At 40.1% G+C, this 17,126-nt stretch overlaps 1 protein-coding gene and 1 pseudogene across 11 annotated transcripts in view; one reads left to right on the top strand and one right to left on the bottom strand.

The window, feature by feature from the left end:
- The first annotated feature begins 604 nt into the window (after window positions 1-604).
- LOC121327515 lies at window positions 605-4,793 on the top strand (annotated as a pseudogene).
- A 3,549-nt stretch (window positions 4,794-8,342) lies between these two features.
- LOC121327851 (peripheral plasma membrane protein CASK) overlaps window positions 8,343-17,126 on the bottom strand; it is a 155,274-nt gene continuing 146,490 nt past the window's right edge. For all 11 annotated transcript variants that reach the window (XM_041272121.1, XM_041272118.1, XM_041272120.1 and 8 more), the window contains 5 exons: window positions 15,792-15,872; window positions 15,630-15,710; window positions 12,540-12,742; window positions 12,175-12,258; window positions 8,343-9,792 (listed from right to left, as the gene is read on the bottom strand). In XM_041272121.1, the coding sequence (XP_041128055.1) occupies window positions 9,616-9,792; window positions 12,175-12,258; window positions 12,540-12,742; window positions 15,630-15,710; window positions 15,792-15,872 (626 nt within the window). In that variant the 3' untranslated portion in view covers window positions 8,343-9,615. The remainder of the gene's footprint in view (window positions 9,793-12,174; window positions 12,259-12,539; window positions 12,743-15,629; window positions 15,711-15,791; window positions 15,873-17,126) is intronic.

The raw sequence follows: 17,126 nt of genomic DNA, 5'->3' as shown, positions 1-17,126 counted from the left end.
AACAGATCACCCCCCTCCTCTGTTATTGCCATATTGTGAACTGCAGGATTGTAACTACATGAACCAATGATAACCTGAATGAAGATTACCTAGCTGCTTTTTGGTATTTCCATACATAATAGCAGCAGTTATCTTAGCTTTACAGTATATTTCAGTGAAGCAAAACATTGGTGTTGTGTAATGTTACATTTAGAGCGCTTTACAGTAACTTCTATATAGCTCATTTTGAACATGGCATATGTTAAATCTTTATGAACCACTTCAGCTTTAACCCTTAGCTGTCCATTTGTTCAGTGTTTGTTAGGCATGTCGGGTCTAATTTTCACATGGGCTGTTTATTTTACACATGCTGTTTTAAAAGTAACTTTCACAGTAAAACCGGTTTAAAAGGCACTGCATATCAACAGGACACTTAGTACTGCATCTCCAGCCAAGCCCCACTCCTTGTTCGCTGTATTTTAAGTACCTCTTTATAGACGTGCATACTGATGAATCCTCTCCTGATCACTCGTTTTATCATCGAACTCCTCAATGTGGTCCAAGTCATCATTTTATTACTATAACATCTCAGCTCTGCAAATGTCTGATATTCATTGACCGCTGGATGCGGAAGCAGCTCCCACACCTCTATGGAACACCCTATGTCCCTCACCTGCACAGTGCTGTTTCCCATCACCCTCTGTTAGAGAGGTGACTGCATCCACCCCCATGGCTCTATGCCAAGGGAGAGTTGATGACATTTGTTGCTGGACCTGTATGTTGAGGGGAACTTCCCCTCTAGATTAAAGGTCAATCTGGCAGCTATTTCAGCTTGCCGTGGCAAAATTGACTCCCCAGGAGCTCAGCTTCCTGGCGGGGCAAATTGTGAAAGGGGTTCGGCGGCTTCAGCCATCTGTGAACAATATTGTTCCTCCTTGGTGGTGAAACGTGATGCTCAATGCACTCATGAAGCCTGCATTTGAGCCCATGCATTCAGCTGAGCTGAAATATTTGTTCTGCAATATTACCCTTGAGACAGCTTTGGTATACTTACCCATTAGGTAAGGTTTATATTTCATACCCTGGTTCTCTGAAATCGAAACCATTAACCTTCAAGGTCTGTGATTGCACCAGGCTTGAAGGAAAAATGAAGCAAAGGTCTGAGCACTGTTATTTTACGTCCTCGGGGGTGGGCTATGACTGCGTCACAAGCTCGACTGAGAAGCTTTCATATAGAATATTCAGGTTTTGGGTCTTTAGGAGGTAAACACCCATTAGGTAATGGTTACATTTCTGTTTCAGGGAACCAGGGTTATGATAATAACCTAATGTTTTTCTTGTAAATAGTGTTTTCATGCATGCTGGTGCAGGAGATGTTAGTTTGGCGCTCTGGCAGGCTGTTGCATGGATCTGGTTAAAATAAAGGAGATTTATGAGGTAATCTGCATAAAATATGCTGTTGCTCTGTTCTAGGAGAGACTGGGATGTGATATGATTTGGGAACAGATTTTACTCCCATCACCTCTAATCTTCCTTTTCATCCAGAGGATTTGTCAACCATTATGTGATAGCTTAATGAGGAAAATACATTTAAAAAAATAAATAATCCTAGTGGTCATGATAGAGAAACTAAACCCAGTCGTCACAGGCTGGCAGTGAAGCACAGCAGCAAGGTAAACGGCATGTTTAGCTATTTGCTGAACTTTTCTGATATCAATAGATTTTGTTATTTATGTCTGTTTTTATGCAGGACACACTGTCAATTTTGTTAACCTTTACATGCTGCAAAATGTTATTTTATAGTCATGTTTTTTTTATATAGAATGTTTTAATGTTCTTTTCAGATGCTACAGGTGTGATTTATAGAGATGCATTGTGTTTTCTTGTTTAATGGAATTACTACGAAAACACTTGAGCAAAGATTTCTTAGTGTTGTTTGTTATTATTTTAGATATTTCCCACTTATACTCATCCCCATTTAAGCCTGAAATGCCACAAATGAATAGACACTTTTTTTTTTCTAGTTTTAAATGGTGAGTATTGATTGTCCACATTTGGAACTACAGTAAATTGCAAAATGCATCTAAAAGTGAAGTTTTATATCCTGTGTTGTATGGTTTTGACACATCTTCCCTCTGGAGCTCTGATTAACAGCTATGTTAGGACTGCTAGAAGTACATGTGACTTATCAACACTGCTTATAAAGGCAGGAGAAAAGCTGAACTTTGTGGCTTGGAACTTGGTTTCGAGAGACCGCATGGCACACGAGAGACTTGGGGTTTGATAAAAGAAAGTTGCATCAAACTAGGTCTCCCGGTCTCCTGGAACCAGATTCCAACCACTGTTCCGAATAACTAGCTTTGTGTTTCCTCTGCTTAACATGCTCAAATCTTGTATTTTTGATAGTTGGCCAAATAGTCCTAGAGGACAACAGGCATACACTACCACAAGTTACATACAGTAATGACTGCATTCCTACCGCATAAATAATCAAGAGAACTACATAAAATGTTATCAAAACCAAAACACTTTAACCTTGTAATTCTAAGGTATTTTTCTATGCAGAAAAGATACATTTATGTGACTAGACCCCGCTCCTTGTATCAAACACAAGATCTGTCCAGCAACACATAATGTATTGTATATAAATATTTTGGATTTTCATGCACAATATGCTACAGGCGGTCATGGCAAAATATTGTACTATATCTGATAAAGCAATGTACATACAAAAAATATATATAAAAAACAATTCTTTGGATGTATTTATATGTGTAAAACATTTTAAAAACCTCTTAAGATTGCAGAGCAGTTCTTGACATTTCTTCTTCCTTCTCATTCCCTTCTAACCCTTCTCCAGTCTTTCTTTTCCTGACCCCCCCGTCCTTGCCCCCTGGGCCTGTGCCCATTCCTGCCCTGCTCACTGCATCTGTACCCATGAGTGGAGCTGCACCATGCTGTGTGACCGCTCCAACCTTGCTGACTTCCCTAAGGAGTTCCCCTGCAAGGTTGTGTCCATCAATGTGGACAAAAACAATATCAAGTTTCTGTCTGAGAGGGCCTTCGGCACCCTGCCTTCCCTACGCTGCCTGTTGCTAGACCACAACAACATCTCTTTCATCACGGTGGGGGCCTTCAAGGGTCTGCCCAACCTGGTGGAGCTCAAGATGGCTTACAATGAGTACATCCGCTACATGCACACCTGGACCTTCACTGCCTTCAAGCGTCTGGTCAAGCTGGACCTATCCTGACCACATCTTGCTGGAAAAGGTTGCCCTCAGGGAGCTCCTCTGCTTCCAGAACAACTTCCGCTGGATCCCAGGGCCCATCTGACACATGTCTACCTGGAGCGCAACAGGATCAAGGCCGTGGCCTACAACTCCCTGCAGGGCCTGAGTAACCTCAAGTACCTGAACCTGCAGGAAAACCACATCAACGTCATCCACGACCAGGCTTTCCAGGACTGCCGGTGGATTGAGCACTTCTACCTGTTGAGTGACCTGCCCTGTCACTCATTCAAAGGTTTAAGGCATCTGAAGATGCTCAACCTGGGTGGCAATCTCTTCACCAACGTCTCCAACACCTGATTCAGTGACCTAACAGAGGTGGAGGTGCTCTACTTGGACAAGAACCAGCTCACCTTCATTGAGGAGGGAGCCTTTGAGAACCTGACCAGCCTCATCTCCCTCCACCTCAACAGTAACAACCTGAACTCCCTGCCCCTTTTCATCTTCTAGCCCAACTACAAGCTGGTCAGGGACATTCCCTGTGCCTTTCCCCTCTCGTAGCTGGGCTGGGCCTCAGTGTGGTGGTCTTCATCAAGTCCTTGGATGGTTTTTGCCTGGATCCGACCAAGCTCAACGTGACCTCCTTCACACTGACGCCCACCGAGGGCCTGTGCTACACCACAGAGAACAAATTCAGCAACCTCATCTCCAAGCTCTTGCAAAAAGAACTTGGAGAGCCTGGAAATTCCATTGAGACCTTCAGGAATGCATCACTGCTGGATAGAATAGATGATAGTGTCTGCTGGAGTCTTGCACTCCCAGATGAATGTGCTGCTGCAGACTGTCCTGCCCTGGTTAGCGCTCTGTCTCTTCAATCAGTGATGTTATAGTTGCTTTCCTGATCAGTATGTATCCTTATATGTTGAACTGTGCCATCTTACAAACACCTCACAGTTCGCTGCTGGAAATCTGGCAGCACAATAGGAAGGCAACATTGTTTGGACCTGGCTGTTTTTTGATGTTTCATGTGCACCTTTCCTGCTTGGGGATGGTATGTTACTGATAAAGCACACTGATCCTTTTGAAAACCATTGTAACTTCATGCATCAATCTGTGACTGGGGGGTTAGATGCAGAATGCCTTGCAGATTGAGGCAGTTTATCTGCAGCTGTTAGGTGCTGGAAAGGAAACGACACAAAACTGGTAAAGCCAACAAAAGTTTGTTCTGAAGCCTGGAAACTTACAATCATGTTAATTTAAGAATTGATTTGACCCGAGTGGAGCATTTGGTAAAGGCAGGAGGTGTCCTACAGCTTAGGGACAATTTTGGTTCATTGTGTATCTGTTTTTTAAGGCTGGATGCATGTAAAGAGAAAACTTGCACGTAAGATTTAAAACTATGTTATTTCTTTCATGCCTGTTTTTAGCTAAGTAGGTTTCAATTAATCTTACACTTTTATATAGAGAGGCCATTTTGTTTGGTTTGCAGAATCATCAGATGTTTACCAATTTATGTATGCTTTATAGACACAGTTTTTATGTATGTCATATTTATTTAATGTTATTCACTCAAATAAATGGAGAAATAAGCCCATTACAGATTTCTTGTTAACCTTCTCTGGTTGTATGTTATGAAATACAGACACAGGCATTAAGGAAAAACTGTCTTGGCTCAGTTCACACTGCTTTAAGGTATTAGTCTGTTTTAATGGATTAAAACTCAATATGTAACAAGCACAATTGTATCCTTGTAGACTGTCCTTCCAGTAAGGATTTAAAAAAAAAAAATTGAAAACGTTATTTGCCATTTTCATAAAGCTGACACCGTTTCCATATATTTCTTTTGCAGAAAAGTCAATAGACCCATTGGTGTCCGAGTTGTTGTCATATGAGTTTTGATTCAGAATAAACACTACAGACAACATACACAGAAAGTTTATTATCCTGCTGGGGAGGCAATCGTGAAACTTGGTATTAACAGGATTTAGTGACAGCAGGAAACTACATTTTAATTTGTGCTTGAATTTTGATCCTCACGTGGTAGGCAAAGCCAATCTCTATCTAATCATCTCTAGGATTTTATTTGGGGGGGGGGGGGATTAAACACAGCATTGCAAAAATATCATCTCAAAAATATTTTGAGCAATTACAAATAAAACATTAAAATAGCAACTTATTGTAAGGAATGTGTTATCATGGGGGTTAACTGCTGTTATGCACATTGATGCCTGTTGAGGCTCCTCCATAGCCCACTCTGTACTTGGCAGGATATCCTTCTGTCTGGTGTTGATTGCTGAAGTGTAATGCTGGCTCCAGGAATCAGCCAGGTGCGGTCTCCCCAGCACATCAGCATGACAACCGTCTGGATTGAGCCAAGTAGGGTCCATCTCTGGGGTCTTCAAATGAGCACCTTCCATCCTCTTTCTTTGACTAGCCCACGACACCTCAAGAGGGCTCAACAGTGATTCTGGCATCCCAGCATCACCCCCCTCCATCCCCTACTCAGCTCAGCCCAGCTTACTTACCTGTACATCAGCGTAGCTTTCTTTCTATTGTGCTTGAGATCGCCATCCAGAATCTTTCCGTCTCAACCACAGCCAGTTGCTGCTCCTTTCTGCTGCTTCAGATAAGTTCTTCACTGTGCGACGCAACTCTTGGCCACTGAACCCAATGTCTCTGAGAAACCGGGTTGTAGAGTGTGCCACAAATCCTCGACAACCCACCTCCACTGGGTAAACTCGGACTCTCCATCCTCACTCTTTCGCTTCAGCAGCTAGTTGAACATACCGAAGTTTCTTCCTCTCATACGCCTCATCAACAGCATCTTCCCACGTCACTGTTAACTCTACCAGATGAACAAGGTGTGCTATTCCAGACCACAAGACAATGTCTGGTCGAAGGCTAGTGGTGGCACTCTCAGGTGGAAAAATAAGCCGTTGACCAGCATCTTCCAGTCTCTATCAGCTTCCAGTTGTCCTGAGTGAGGCTTGATTTTAACACCTTTTGTTGGTGGTTGCTCTCCTGGACGGAGGAATATTGTCTTTTGTGTGTAATTCTTTGACGGAACTGGTGGCAACTTATTGGTCAGGTTACGCTTGTCTTCCAATGCTAAGGCCAGACATCACAGCACCTGGTCATGGCGCCAAGTAAACAGTCCTTAGCTAAGACCCACCTTACATCCTGTCAAAATCTGCCTTAGTTGCAGGTGAATAACACAAAAGACATGAGGGATCCTCACCCACCCAGAGTTTAGGTTCTGTGGTGATGGGAGATCATATGCTGATCTGATGAGGAAACTGGTCCTGCTCTGTTCTATTGTCCACCGGTCTTGCCAGCTGATCTTGCGTTGTTCAACACTCTCCCATCTCATCCATTCTCCCTGCTTGGCCTGGGAATTGGCCTTTACACACCTGATCCTCTCCTCCTGCTTTTGTACCTCATTGACTACCAGCTTCCTCCATTGAGATGGGGTTGCCTTATGCCATGTAGGAGGAGCTGAACTGAGACCAAAATCTCCTTTTCCATGCTGAACTTGCCTCATAATATCTAATTTGCAAAAAAATAAAATAAATCAAAGATATGTGCAATGAACACACGCTGAGCACTGCAGCTACCCAGACATGTCAAGAACATTGCCAGAAAGAAGGAATGCAATGGAACAAGCACAGGTCTTCTATTTAGGTAAGTGTGTGTGTATAGAGAGAGAGAGAGAGAGAGAGAGAGAGAGAGAGAGTTCACCTGAGAGAACTCATGCACTAACCAAATCAATGATACTGAGCTGCGACATACAACAAGCAGGCCCCAATAGTAGTTTTTTTTAGAATATTTTTTGTACATATTCATAAAGGTACTAACATCCTATTGTTATAGATGTTCAATCCATTGTTTAGCTGTCTGAATGCACTGCTACAGTCCTGCTTTTAACGCCAAAATAATATTTTTAAAAAATAACTATTGGGTGAAGTGTTAGTGGTAGGGTCCTGCATTCAGGTTTAACTTTACATGTAATAAAGTAATAAATTCCTTTGTGTCTGTGTATTATTGTGCTGCATGTAATGTTTATGAGAAAGTAAAATCTGGGCCGCTGTGAATGTAAAGAGCAAGTGTCACACCTCAAGGTGTGGCCAAAGACGCAAACAGTGCGTCACTCAAGCAGATTAGAGGAATGCCTTGCTTCTTCTAAACCAAAACACACAAGGGAGTGTCAACAAGTGTCTCCAGTAAATGATTCATTAGCAACAGCTACCAGATGGCTTTGTGCATTTTAGAGCCTGTTCCTGTTGTGGTTTTGAGTCTGCAGCTTTTAATGAGCATGTTTACCCTTCAGCTATAGAATATTCAGTGTATCTATGTATGACATTGACCAGTGCTCATGTACAGTAATTGAAAGAGCTACACTCAACTTGAACAGAAGATCCTGTGGTCAAGGTTGTTATCCCTCTCATGTCCTGTAAATGTAATGTTGGCAATATGCTGTAATCTCTTCTCTCAGAATAAATGGAATTCTGCCTGCATAATAGATATGGGATATTTTCCCCTTTCTTTACTTCTGGAATTGTCCATTTCTGCATGTCCCCTGGCATCAGGAATGGTATTTTATCCAATACAGCACACTGATCCAACAAAGGTAACAAATGTAGGTGGTGAGGAAGCCTTGCAGATCAACGCCACTGTAACAAACCCTAGAAATACATTGCAGTCACCCTTTTGAAAGTTAATTAACTGTATGTCTATTGCATCTTACTGCTGCTCCTGAAGTGATCAGTGACTGAAGGTTTATGGGCATTCTGTATAGTTAATGGGGGTGTGATATCAGAGTTAAGGGTGATGTGGTATGAGAGTCAGTGGGGATGTGCTATGAGAGTTAATGGGGATGCTATGAAAGCTGACTGACCCTGAACATGTTAGGAAGTTTATAGCAAATAAACTGTTCAATTTGAGAATGCATTATGTTTGTAGGTGACTGTTTAATGGGTTAGGTAACAAAAGCAGAAAACCTTGGTACACTGTTTACGTTCTCTATGATTACTGCCGATATATTTTTGGTCGTTATTTTAGGTGTGTGTGTTTTGATAGGAAAGGGTAAGGAGACAAAAGAGAGATGATTTTGCATCTAAAAAGGATGAATCAAAGGCGTTTTACTTGAACACAGAAAAGGAAGTATATTTAAAAAACGGTTCAGACTGTAGAGCTGCTTTTCATTTTCAGAGGAATTTACAAAGGGCAGTTAGAAGAAAACAGTTTGAGATGCACACAGCTTTGTTTTGTTTTGTCTTGATGCACAAACTGTCTCTTTGTTTACACAGTACTTGCTTGCAAATTGTGCGCACCTCCTTGAAACAATTACATACAGAATAAAAATCAGCATTCTTTTTTCTTCTTTTGATTAAACTTAAATTAAAACATTAATACTCTCAGACAACACATTTTTCTGCAATGGCGAATCCGGTACAATTTCTTCCCCCTTTTTCTTACAACAAATTAAACTCGAGACAATTTACAAACACATCTTCACTACATGATTAATAAAAATCAGTTGTTTATAAATTTGCCCAAAATGCAAGGGATGTGCATAGGTTTATATATTTTTTTCCATAAATATTTAATTCCCTTGGGTGCGTTTTTGTTTTATTCCAAACTAATGGAATGTACTCTGCTGTAGATTACAGTAGTTTGACACTGATAACACCAACAGCATGAAAGCTTGCGACTGTCCACATGCAGAAGACCTCATTCAAATCTCTAACACATTTATGTACCTCTTTAAAGAGACAGTATTGCTGTGAGGGTCAGGCATGTTAGGCTGCATTTCAGACAATGAGAAAGGTAACAAAAATGAACAGCTTTAATAAAAAATAAAGAGCCAAATAAATGCATTTTAATACACATACACACTCCTTTCGCTTGCCTGATTCAAACAAAAGATCTAAGTGAATAAATGAGCAGTTTTTAAATCATGAAATACCACTGTAGTGTTTACCTACTTAACGCCTGTCTACACTAGAGATGGGATATCATACAAGGCAGCATTCAGTGTGCAGGTTATGCTTATGTTCGAAATTGAAATCTTTTCCAATTTAAGTACTCTATAATCATTGACAGATACTGTGTTATGGGATGCGCATATATTTATGATAAACAGAATGTGCTTTGTTATTATTTGTTTTTACATTTAAAATCCGTTCCTGTGAGTAACGTGATACTGTCTCTTTAAAAATTCTCTGTAAAATGTTGCCACTTATCTATAAGGACATGACAATACTACAAAATGTTATGCAACACTACGTCTAGGTAGTCTGTAGGGGCCGAGACCTATTGATTTAAGGTCATTTACAACGAGGTTTCTCACTGTTTGAGGTGTTGTTTCAGGGAATGATGAAGTTCCGCTAAGAAGCATTGCCATCAGGGTTTAATAGACCCAGGAGACAGGCACCCACTGTGGGGTAGTGCACACAACGTCGATTGCTTCCTCCAGGTGTCTGATGGTCTCATCAATCTCGTTGTTGATAATAGTCAGGTCGAAGTAGTGCGCATATGTTTTCTGTAAAATTTCGGATTCCTTCTGCAGCCTCTGAAGGGATTCATCCTGAAAGAACAAGGAACCAAACTAAAGATGAAGGACAAGGCCCTGTGTAGAGGTCTGTTTCTCTTCTAGCAGCACTGCACACACAGGTACTCAAGCAACAGAACAATTTTATATCCTTCAAGGTCACATTTCTGTGTTTTTAAGTTACTTCTAAACATGTGTGTGTTTGCATTGGGCTTATTTATTTTGACAATGACCTTCAACACACAAGCTGTCATATTGCAAGATTATTTCAAATTTGACATGAACTCATTACATGCTCTGGAAGTTTTGTTGTTTTATGGCATGTCAATTAAAACCTTGCAACTAATTAAAAAGCTACTTGGGCTATATTATCTCTTATCCTGTGATTATCTTACCATTTTATTTTCTTCTTCTAATGAAGGCTGCACCGTATTGGGACTCTTCCCTTCATTTAACTCTCTTGCTGCCACAGACAGACGCTCTGCTACCAACCCCCCCACCTTTTCTTTTTCTGCTGCCCTAATCCTTTTTACCTTGCGTCAACCTGGTTTTTGGCTTCAGCAGAGAAGTCAGAATTTCATTTTTGCTATTGAATATCAGTACAGTGAAGTAAGACTTTAACCCATCATAACAATAATATATTTGCTATGTAATTGCAGTACTCCACCCTCTGATCCCTGTTTGGTTTAGAATAGCCTGAAAAGTGTTTGCTACTGAAAAGTGTTTGCTACTGTTGCCAAGATGGATTTGTTAGGTTTTGACACACACCATGGACAATTAAAACACACAGATGCTCAACATCCATAGACTAACACATATTAATATCAACACACTAACTACCATTAATACTTACAGGTAATTTTCTGCACCACCTGGGAAGCTAAATAGAATGAGAGGGAATGCAAGAAAATAAAGGGAAACCATGCACAGTGGACAGCAAAACCAAACTATTTATAAAGGGGAAACAAAAAAGAGAAAAAATGATAGCAAAACAAACAAAAGCTGAGAAAGTGGATATATTGTAGGAGGTGGTACAGACACTACAAATATATTGGTACACTGGAGGCATTTGAAATGCATTGTACAGGACAGCCTGCCAACCTGTTCTATATAGAGCAGATAATGCAAATACAAGACGCATAATTCAAGCTATAGAGAACAGTTAGTGTATGATACTTTGTGTTACGAACAGCTACTGCAGTTCTAGTTGGGATTTAGGGTCATGCAAGCTCTGCCTTGCCACGTGTGCAATCAGACACTGTAATTTCTAATAGAACTGCGGTCGTTGTACATATAAACCCTATTTTGAGGAAGTGGCCTGTACTCATGAAAAGAGGATTGCGATGAGGACAGTAATTCAACAGTAAAGAAAGATGAAACCGAAGATGGCAGTAGCGGTGGTTTTGGTTTTTAAAGAGGTCACTGGCCAAAAGCTCAACACCACCACCACTGCTAAAATGAGCAAAAAATATAAAACCATTGCAAAAGGTAGATTAAATGATGCAATTCTGGAAGTACAGAACACATACGTGAAAACGGACTGAACAATTTTCAATATACTGTTAGTAAAAGATACAAACACACAGGGACCAGCATGAAGAACATGAAATCCCTGCCTGCATTTGCATTGAGAATGGCTGGAAATGTGCACAGATTCTTAAGAGTTCTAGAATTCTCAGGAATGAATGTATTCCTAAAATTAAAACCTCTGGATTCAAGTAGTTGCAGGAGAGTTTTTTTTTTTTTTTTTTGTGTAGTGGCAATATAAGAAAGTTTTAAAACAAGGAGGAAGCTTTGGTTGTTCCCCCACATTTTGTTTCAGTTAATTAGAACAAAGATGACTCCGCAGAGATCATATTTTGCTATAAAGTTTAAACCCCTCTCCGATTTCTGTGTTTGCTGTGCCAGCTGAATTTATTTGCAAGATCTTATCAGTCCATTCTTTTGTTAATCCAGAAGTGCATGCCTTTAACATTTTAATAATGTGTTGTTTACTCAGTTTCTGGATGTTATGTGCATGACGTAAGAGGTAAGCCAAGGGGAACGGGACCAGGGAGCAGAATTAGTATTGCCTCTGCTTCTTGCGAAGAGTGAGCTGAAAACAATGTAAAGCCAAAGCAAGCTTTTCATTTTCAGTTCCAATAAAATGCAAGCACACTACTGATAACAAAGACCTTGTCTATTTTCTGCATTTTTCGGGGTGGGGGTGGAGTTACTCCCTTTTAGACCAATTTCATACTTAAACCATGAAACTCATTAACTAACTGCAGAAGATAAAGCACACCTATGCATTATTGCAGCAGCCTGACACAATTAGATCAATTACACTCCCTTCAGTCCTGTTAATAAGCAGCAGAGTGGGGAGTGCAGATAATTACATTCTGGGACTGTGTATTTTGTTCAGCAGTGGGCTCTCACCTCATTGATGCCAGGGGTGATGGTAGGTGCAGCAATGAAGACGACGTAGGGAGCAAACTCGGCCGTTCTCAGGACTTTCAGAGCCTGTCAACAACAACCAAAAAAACATTAATCAGTCAGCTGGCTTCAAGTGAACTGGAGGTGTAACTGACAAACAAAAGAGCACTACAGAAAGACTACAGGTTTGTCAGTCCCCAATCAGCACACTGATGTAAATGTAAATAGACAAACTGTTATTTAATCCAGCATCCTACCATAAGAACTATTATATTTATTTACGTAAACAGCAGCGGGTGGTTTTCAAAACATCAAGAGCTGCACGCCAGTAGAATAGTACTGGGGAGCTCAGGGGTGAGGTGGCGTACCTGTGGTTCTACGTCTAGTATTGCTATCAGTCCCTGCTCGTGGATCTTGCGTATCGTTTCCAGTCTTGTCCCGTACATGGCGTCCTCGTGGCTGCCGTACTCCAGGTAATCGTTGTTTGAGATGTCCTGCATCATTTGGTCATGTGTTACAAAGTAGTAGTTCTTGCCGTTTTCCTCATCTTTCTTTGATGGTCTGGTTGTGTCTGTGGATATTGTGGGGATGGGCTTGGGTTAGTTCATAGCGTAGCTTAAAAACAAGTTTGATTATTTCTCAGTAACGGAATGGCAAGTAAAGCATGTCATACCAACCACTAATAAATAAAAAGTGTTTATTTAGGATACAGTTTATTTTTGCAGCCTGACTGACTTGACCACCTGTTTTAGTCTCTCTACTGTTTTTTTTTTCTTTTCTGCAGCCGACCCTAAAAAACAAACATTTTTTAAAAACAAATCCCTGTCTTGGCTTCATTTGTGCTGTTATTATAGGGTTTTAGAACAACAAATGTCTGCTGACTTGCAGCAAGTACTGGTATAACCCATTCAGTCCTATAATTTATACAGGTGCACTTCCACTTAGAATGGACTGCAAGAGACAATGGAAATCAGTAGTTTATAAACTTACATCTAAATGCTGTATGTAACATAAGTACCTTAAATATAAACACCACAGAACAGGAGCTTATTATTTGTACAAAACATGCCCCTGTGGGCTGTACAACGTTTAATACCATTTTACGAATTTATACCATTTTACAAATTTTTATATTTTACATTATATGTTTAAACTGTACAACGGCTGTGCCAACAAAAACACAGAAGAATAAAACATCACAAATGTCGCCGTGACTCATTTACTGCCCTGGATGTACCTTATTTGAGCAATATATCTACCTGTGGAACAGAAAAACAGTACATACTAAACAGTGCTGTATGTATTAAACTGTACATATTAAACGGTAAATACGTTATAAGCGAGTCCGTTTTAACCAGAGTAATTCCCCATTAAAGCCCATGTTTGGCAGGCGCATGCCTCCTCTAATCCTTGTAAAGGGAACTCCGCTCTAACAGGATCCGTTATAAGTGGAGTGCACCTGTATACTGCTTCATTATTAATATAGCTTGAAATTCCAGCTACACTATTTTTGTATTCTTGAGGTTGATTGTGATGTCACTTTTGAATTTACTGCAATTGAATGAGAGATGCCTCAGATATGTGTGTTTTTTTTTTTTTTTTTTTTAAAGTAGGTGACTATCGTACTGATACTAAGAGTAAAGCACAGTAAAAACACAGTATGGTACGAGTGATGTCATGAACTGGGTTTCACCACAATGTGTCGTGGGAATCAGCAGGCAAAATGTGTGCTTCGATTGGCTGAATAATCCTCAGCAGTCTAGAATGCCTTGTAACATGCCGCAGCAATACCATTAGCCCTTAATTATGACACATGGAACATTATACTGCAGGTGTAAAATAACACAAATGAAAACAATTACTTTACCTGTGACCATTTGGAGCAGGGTCAATATGAAATACAATATCCAACCTTGTCCTTTAAAGGCAAGTGTGATATATGGTCCAACAACACTATTCCTACACACACCCACTGGGGAAATCTAGGCTGAATTAGAAATCAAATTCATTCTACCTTAACCTTGGCACAATGCAACCGAGGTAATTAGGAATGGTTTAGGTATGTAATGCCTGGTTCTCACTGGATCACTTCAGGAATCGATTTCAGTGCTTCCAAGATTGTTTACTTTTTACATGTTTGATCAAATTAGGCAAGCCAAGACCACTTATTGACTCTTCCACTTTTTTCCACCAGATATCTGATCCCAGATCGAATTTAAATGAGCTAATCACATTAAACATAGAAACTGGATGTATTTATCTAACGAAACATGCAATAAATTTGCAAAACAGAGCATCCTAAGCCCCATACAAACTGCAGCAGTCTATTTTAGTTACTCCTCCTATCCCAATGTATTGAATTGTCTGCTGTAGATCACATGCTAAACGAACCCACTGAGACGCACTATTCTTTGGGTCTCAGGTTGGCTTGATTAAATCGCCCCCAGGAACTATTTGCTTCTATCTCACTGATCCTCAAACCTGGGAGCAGATCGTTTGCTCCGAGTGCTCCCGCAGGAAAGAGGAGCAAATGATGTAACAGACAGTTAATCTCAGTAAAACCAGACATTATGCATTATATTCTAGCCAACATTTTACAAAACAGCAACATTCAAAAGCCTTTGATACTTTTGTATTTGAGAATATGCACCTGACAGAAGACTTTGTCAGCTTTACCATTGCAACATTACCAGAATCAATAATGGATCAGGATGTCCCTATTCCCTTTTCTCATAGCTTAAAATAAAACGGGTTTGCATCTGCAATAAAAACCTGGAGACCGATTGCATGTATTTCAGCCCTGGAGTGGTTCTTACCAGTCTCAGCTGAGTTCAAAGCTGACCCAGAGAGACAGGGCTGCAGTATCACAGCTGGGACTAGACTAGGCTAGGCTGGGTTAACAGGTCTACGTTTCAGCTAACAATAGCTGTATGCTACTTTGCTTTTCAGATTTTCATCTTTTCATTTTGAAACATGAATGATGAAACAGCATCCCGCTACTAGACATGAACTGTGAACAGATGTTTCCACAGAGCTGTATGCAATGCCTATAATTCACACAAATCAGAAATAACCCCATGCAGAGATTTCTAGGAGACTTACAGAAGTCTTTGAAAAGAAAGCAGTCAGACAGTGCTTTTCTCATGACTGGATAAATACTGTGACACAGCTGGCGGGCCTATTGGCTGAGATTCCCGAGTATTTAAATTGCATTATAGCTTATCCTGTACAGTTCAATGTAATCCAAGTTATGGAAATGCAGGAAAAAAGCATGGAGGTTTCCTACTTGGAACCTATTTAGACATCAAACCTTTAAATGGATGACTGCTACTTGCACTCTTTTACATAGTTATTATTTAAAATAGCTTGCATAGTTATTTATTCAGTTTATAGATTTATCTACTTCTACGACTGAATCTGAATCAAAACCGGCTATACAGCCAATTACATGGACTTACGTGGAATGGGGTATGCAAATCTGTCAGGATGTTTCGTGATGAGTGTGTTCTTGATGTGTCTTCTACCAACTCCATGAGCACCTGTGATTAAACAAGAACTAAAACATTAGCCAGAAAAAACACATTTAAAATATTTTTCAAGGAAAAAAAAAAAGAAGTTACCTAACAAGACTAATGTTTTCCTTTTGAATGCTGGCAGTTTCACTACTTCTTCATATGTGACTAGATCTAGTTGGTCAAAGACTGAAAAGAAAGAAATAAAAAATGTAAGAATGCAAGGAGAGATAAATCTAACACTGCAGTTCAATTTTAATGACTTACTAAAAACACTCTCATGCCCATTACCAATACGAAGGGGTACCTTAAAAGACTGTGTAGCAGCACTTGACAGTAATTCCTCAGTGCTATTATCTCAAAACAAACTACTGGATGCAATACTAAACTGAAACGTGCCATAAAACTCCTTTTAAACTAGTTTTCTTTTTCTTTTTAGTGCTCATATCAAGATATTGTTGCAATCTTATTCCACGCTTCACAGGTCTAAGTTCCCCATACTTTTGAAAAAATTATTATAGGGGAGACATGGACGAATAGGAAAGAATAACAGGCTTTAGTGAAGCAGCATATACACAGTCACTGACAAAGGTTACAAGACCACTGTATTCATTTTTACCTAGTAGGAGCTGGCTGTTCATTAAAGCCTTACATTTAGCAGCAAAAGAGACAGAAGGAATCTCTACAGGAGGGATGACAAATTCCAGTCATGGAAAACCACTCCACCCAGTTTTAAAAAAAAATATCAAATTAAATGTTGAACTACTCTACAGGGTGTGGATGTTTCACTGGTTCAATAAAACAATTTAGAAATTAGATGGTGGAAAGATTTAAACTGATCAAGCCAAATTAGCCCTTCAGATTATTAGTTTAAAAAATAGAAAAATGACTACTGTGCATCTTTTTGTGGAACGCGGTCATTTTAAAGCTACAGTATTCTGTTACGTCTTGCTCCCCCAAATTGTTATTCTGCTCTAACCCTGCCAAATATACAATCTTAATTTCCTGTTAGCACTTGAGTGTTACTTTATGTAAGATCTGAATGCTGCAGTGTCGATTGGAGAAACTGAGGATTAGGGTTACAACCCTGGCACCCAGACAGGGGATACAGGCACAGTGGAATCCCACTGCCCTGGACACTCACAATAATTACTTTTTTTGCAGTACTTCTAGGGCAGGACTAAATGAGAAAAATATAGGGCTGCTATAGACGCAGCACCATTTTTAGTACCTGAAAGACCATGCCTCCAGTACAACATGGTTATATCTGTGCTATAAATCTGATGTTACCCAGGTCCTGAATGGTGCTTGCTTGGGTTACAAGCAATTTTTCCACATACAGGGAAATTACCACAGCACACAATTTGGATGGGCAGGGGTGGCCAGGGATGCAAGTTTTCTTAATGTGCCCCATATCAGGTGCTAACAAAAGTAACTGACTGG

This window comes from Polyodon spathula, chromosome 15, assembly GCF_017654505.1.
Source record: "Polyodon spathula isolate WHYD16114869_AA chromosome 15, ASM1765450v1, whole genome shotgun sequence".
Lineage (NCBI taxonomy): Eukaryota > Metazoa > Chordata > Actinopteri > Acipenseriformes > Polyodontidae > Polyodon > Polyodon spathula.
The sequence above is the reverse complement of the archived record's forward strand: the minus strand, read 5'-3'. Positions and strand labels throughout refer to the sequence as shown.